The sequence below is a fragment of the Mus pahari genome, chromosome 1 (assembly GCF_900095145.1).
Source record: "Mus pahari chromosome 1, PAHARI_EIJ_v1.1, whole genome shotgun sequence".
Lineage (NCBI taxonomy): Eukaryota > Metazoa > Chordata > Mammalia > Rodentia > Muridae > Mus > Mus pahari.
The window spans coordinates 96,692,509-96,697,929 of record NC_034590.1 but is presented as its reverse complement, the minus strand read 5'-3'; the positions used below and the strand labels follow the sequence as shown (position 1 = coordinate 96,697,929).

Here is a 5,421-nt window from a genome sequence, read left to right as displayed (position 1 = left end):
GACCAGGCTGGCCTCGAACTCAGAAATCCGCCTGTCTCTGCCTCCCGAGTGCTGGGATTGAAGGCATGCGCCACCATACCTGGCACGAGTTCTAGAACAATTTGGCTAGAGTATGACTCTGTCTCAAACTAGGTGGAGGTAGCAAACAGAAATCTAGGGGATGTAGGCAGGTTGGGAATCCAGTACATTATAAGTCTGGATTTCAAGAAAGAAGAGTGTTTGTTTATTTGTTTGAAATAGGGTTTCTCTATGTAGCTTTGGCTATTCAGGAACTCACTCTGCAGACCAGGATGACCTTGAGCTTGGAGATCCACCTGCCTCTGCTGGATTAAAGATGTGTGCTACCATTGCCTGACTCAGGAAAGAAGTTTAAATTGGCAATACATTGGAAATGGGAAGTAAGCTTATGGAGGGATTAGGCTCACTCATTGGACAAGATATCGCCAAGCAGCACATAGAGGTATGAAAGGAAGATGTGACCTGGTGTGATAGCACACATCTTTCAATCCCAGCACTGGGGAGGCAGAAGCAGGCAGACCCTCGTATTAGATAAAATAATCAGCATCATCAGATGTGTTACCTCTTTAGGAGTTTTGCAAAGTAAGTAGCAAAGTAAGTAATCAGAGGTGGTGATGTAGCTCATTCAGCGTGCAGGAAGCTCTGAATTTGATTTCCAGCACCACAGAAAGCTAATAGTTTATAGTGATAGTTCATGCCTTAAATTCTGTTACTGAGAGATGGAGGCAGGAGGATCAGATTCAGGGACACTTTTGGGGGGTTGGAGGTTGGAATCTAGCAAGCGCTGCATGAAACCCCATCTCAGGAATTTTTAAGTAACAGTGAAGTAGTTGGAGATATAAGTGATCACATCTGAATGACTGGACTTGGGGTGATACTAGTATAAGCAGTGTTAGCAGGGGGACTGCTGGCAGGGAGATTGGGAGGCTAAGAGATAGAGGTCAGAGATGGAAGTAGCTGTGAGTGGGAAAAAGAGATTAGAGGATCAGGTTCAGGATATATAGTATGCCTCAGACTTGGTGGCTACCCTCTGGGAATGCAGAAAGCTGTTTTTTGAGTAGATGGGAATATTAGATATGATGGAACTCAGCAAGAAAAAAGAGCAGGGCTGGGGCACAGATCTGGCTGGATGTAGAGATAGAGAAAGATGTGGGGTATAGCCGGCCTCCTAGCCGTCCCCAAGAACCAGGACTAGTGGACATGCTGACATTCAGTGAAACGGATAATAGTTCAAGGTTGCCTGCTCTGGAAGATGAAAACACTTAGTTCCAGAGGAGGACCAGTGCTATGGAATGGTTCCTGAAGAAATGACCATGATTGCTTTGTGGCTGGTTGCAGGTGCAAGAGGAAATGTATAGGAAGTCTCTGGTATATGCAGCTAAGGGTGAAAGGCCAGGACATAGACTGCTTCAAATGCTGAGCCTCTCGTAGCCAGGGCTAGGAAGGCAGATGGCTATCTGGTAGTAAAGCTCTTGAGGTTAGCTTGGAGCTTGATGTAAGAGTACTGGTCCAGGGTTAGGGGCAGATTTGATGATTGCCATCTTCTGTACTTCCCTTAGGCAACAGGACCTGTACCGAATCCTGAAGGCCTATACCATCTACAGGCCTGACGAGGGCTACTGTCAGGCCCAGGCCCCAGTGGCTGCCGTGTTGCTAATGCACATGCCTGCTGAGGTCAGCATAAGTGGACCTGTTTGGGGTGGGGGTGAGAAGATATAGACATATCATGGTGAAGAGAGAGCTGCGTACTCCCTGCTTCTCAGGCCCCATCCCTGCCTCTTGTTCTTGCCCTTCTTAGCAAGCGTTTTGGTGCCTGGTACAGATCTGCGACAAGTACCTCCCAGGTTACTACAGTGCAGGGCTGGTGAGTGTCTGGAAGCTGGGTGCACTGGGGCTCTGACTTTCCCCAAGGCTGCCTTAGGACCTTGCCCTGCCTCATTTGTCCTTCTGTCCCTCTACCATTGAGGCTAAGACAGCCTTGTAGGTTTGATTGTACCGTGAGGGACCATAGCAAACCAGACCCACTTCTTATGACTCTTCCCACCACCTCTAGGAAGCCATTCAGTTGGATGGAGAAATCTTTTTTGCACTCCTGCGCCGGGTCTCTCCGCTGGCACATCGTCACCTTCGGCGGCAGCGCATTGACCCTGTGCTCTACATGACAGAGTGGTTCATGTGCATCTTTGCCCGCACCCTCCCCTGGGCTTCAGTGCTGCGTGTCTGGGACATGTTTTTCTGTGAAGGTATTTCAGTGGCTGGCCAGGCTGAGGGGGAAGGCTGGGGTTTATTACTTACCGGTATCCCATAGGCAAGTATTGTTGGGCCTAGGCTTCATAATAAACTCTGCAGTTTGGAAAAACAGGACCCATCTTGGTTCGGTCACCAACCTAGAGTCTTCTTGCCCTCCAAGAAATCTTACAACTCTCTTCACCTGTAAGGCTGGCATGCATCAACAGCAGCAGGGGCTATCTGCCTTCATGAGACAGGCGGAGATCCTGGACCTGATTTCTCTTTGCATTCTTCTCTGACCCTGTAGGCGTTAAGATCATCTTCCGAGTGGCTCTGGTCTTACTGCGACACACACTGGGTTCTGTGGAAAAGCTGCGCTCATGTCAAGGCATGTATGAAACCATGGAGCAGCTTCGAAACCTGCCACAACAGTGTATGCAGGAGGACTTCCTGGTGCATGAGGTAGGCCATGAGCCTCAGCACACCCTGACCTGCTTCAGCCCATTCCCACACAGGTCTACACTCTGGCTCCCATGTCTCTGTCTAGGTAACCAACCTCCCAGTGACAGAAGCATGGATTGAGCGGGAGAACGCAGCCCAACTGAAGAAGTGGCGAGAAACTAGGGGAGAGCTGCAGTATCGGCCCTCACGGCGACTACACGGCTCCCGAGCCATCCATGAGGAACGCAGGCGGCAGCAGCCACCCCTGGGCCCTTCCTCTAGCCTCCTCAGCCTCCCTAGTCTCAAGAGCAGAGGCTCCCGGGCAGTTGGAGGGGCTCCTTCCCCACCACCTCCTGTCCGCAGGGCCAGTGCTGGGCCCGTCCCTGGGGCTGTCGTCACTGCTGAGGGACTGCATCCATCCCTTCCTTCACCTACTGGCAACAGCACCCCACTAGGCACCAGCAAGGAGATCAGGCGGCAGGAGAAAGAGCGGCAGAAACAGGAGAAAGATCGAGAGAAGGAGCGGCAGAGACAAGAGAAGGAGCGGGAAAGGCAGGAGAAGGAGCGGCAGAAGTGGGAAAGAGAGCAAGAGAAGGAACAGCAGAAGCAGGAAAAGGAGCGGCAGAAGCTGGAGAAGAAAGGCCAAGGCCGGAAACTTTCCTTGCGTCGAAAGGCAGATGGTCCCCCGGCATCCCATGATGGTGGGGACAGGTCAGCGGCTGAGGCCCGGCAGGATGCTTACTTCTGACCTCGGGTTGGGTCTGGGTGGCATGGCCTCCTCCTTTCCCCTCAGCCAAGAGCAGCCCTGGCAGGGTGTTCTCCCAGCTCCCTTGGCAGGCTCTTCCTTTTTCTAAGGAAAGTGGCTTGATTCCCCTGACTCCTTGCCAGCTGCTGATCCCTACATGGCCAGGACAGCCACAGTGCACGGGACAGCTACATTACCTAGGGTAACAGTGACCAAGTCTGGAGACTCTTTTGTCCAGTTAGGCTCAGCTTGGGTCTCTGTCACACCTATGAAATCTTTCTGGGGTGCTGTCTTACACTCCGGTGGCTTCCCTTAGATGGTGGAGCTAGGTTCCTTTTCCTGTCTTGGGGCCCTGCCTGTCACCCCACTGCCTACTGGGGGCCAAGGCTGTTTTCTCTCCTGGATATCCTTGTGTTGTAATTATGTACAGAAGGTCAGGTTGGCCTGGGGTGGGTGCTGTCCTTTCCCCTTTCCACAGCGCTTCTTCACTCCAGTTTATTTAAGAGGATATGCTAGGAAGTGTCCTCCGTTTCCTTCCCACCCATGTCCTGCTCTCTTTCCTAACTCACTTGCTTTGTATGCTCAGGCCTCTCTGCTGCAGTCAGAAAGTCTGTCTTTGATTTTGTTCTTTTCCAGCCGTCAAACCCCTCTCTGATTAAGGGTCTTCCCTTGAGTCCAGGGGGTGGAACCCAATGTTTACATTCTCTTCTGTCTTGGTCCCACCCCACTGGCAGTTTTGTGGCGCTTTGAGGAACCGGAAAATGAACCTGCTGTTATATCTGTCTCCTGCCTTGTTATTTGAAGAGTTCTGTAGAGTAAAGGGGGGGGGGGGGAGCCAGGCACAAAGTCTGCTGGTCTTGGCAGGAACATCTGGACCACTGGTTCTCAGTCTTCCTAATGCTGTGACCCTTTAATATAGTTCTTTATGTTGTGGTGACTCCAACCATAACATTATTTTCATTATTACTTACAACAGTATACTACTGCTATGAATCATAATGTAAGTTTCTGTGTTTTCTGATAATCTTAGGCAACCCCTGTGAATAGTATTCGACCCCCAAAAGGAGTCACAGTAAATGCTCTTTTCATCTCTCATCAACAAACACAGTCGTCCAGCTCCTTCCTCCTCAGCTTTGCCTGGGATCTGCTCCTGGCATCTTGGGATCCTTTGCACAGCTTGCAGGACTGGGATTGCCTTTCCAATGGCTTCAGCCCCCTGGAAGCTGAAGGAGGGGCCTGAGAGTGCGTGCAAAACCACCATCTTTAGATTGGGCTGGGTTCTTGGTTGGCAGTTTGGTGCAGTTCCTGGTACTGGGCTTCGAGGGCTAATGTTCATCCCAGTAGGTGTACACAACCGAACAGCCCAGCTCTTGTTTTCTGTGGCTGGCTCTTTGCTACACCCCCTCTACTCTGGGTCAGGATGATAAAGGTTTCTTTGGCCGTAAGCTGAGCTCCACTTGGCAGTTAGGATCAGGGTGTGGTCTCCAGGTAGAAGAGAAAATTCCCTCCTGATGAACCAGCAGTGCTGAGAGCTGGTGTTTTTTCAGAGTCCTGTCTGTAGCAAGATGCTCTCCTGGTCTAGGACTTGTGTTCTGTACCCACAGAAGAAACGAAGGTCATGATTCAGAATGGGAGAAAACCCTGGAGGAGAAAGGTGTGGTCCATCTGGCCGCCCTGAGCTATCTAGCCCGAGGGTGGGGATGGGGGTGGAGGTGTTGAGGTTTTCCCCAGAGCTCCAGATCTAAACCTCACTATTTGGGAAGATCTCACCTGGCCCCAGCTTTGCAGGGGCCGAATTCCAACCCCTTGGCAGTTTGCTAAGGGATGAGGTAGGCTTCATGTAACTGATGGACTTCTGCCTGGTTACAGGGCACGGATGGAAGCCAGTGGCACCTCCTGTGATGGTTGTCCCACTACAGAGACTAGGAATTAAGTGGGGAATAGACATGGTGCAAATGACTCCTGGGTTCTTTTTTTTTTTTTTTTTT

The 5,421-nt window shown here is 51.0% G+C and overlaps 1 protein-coding gene across 1 annotated transcript in view; it reads left to right on the top strand.

The window, feature by feature from the left end:
- The window catches only part of Tbc1d10b (TBC1 domain family member 10B), a 10,958-nt gene extending 6,741 nt beyond the window's left edge, over positions 1 to 4,217 (top strand). Inside the window, exons 5-9 of the mRNA XM_021204620.1 lie at positions 1,578 to 1,692; positions 1,817 to 1,882; positions 2,072 to 2,261; positions 2,555 to 2,709; positions 2,795 to 4,217. Coding sequence (XP_021060279.1) covers positions 1,578 to 1,692; positions 1,817 to 1,882; positions 2,072 to 2,261; positions 2,555 to 2,709; positions 2,795 to 3,436 — 1,168 coding nt within the window. The 3' untranslated portion in view covers positions 3,437 to 4,217. The remainder of the gene's footprint in view (positions 1 to 1,577; positions 1,693 to 1,816; positions 1,883 to 2,071; positions 2,262 to 2,554; positions 2,710 to 2,794) is intronic.
- The last annotated feature ends 1,204 nt before the right edge of the window (positions 4,218 to 5,421 follow it).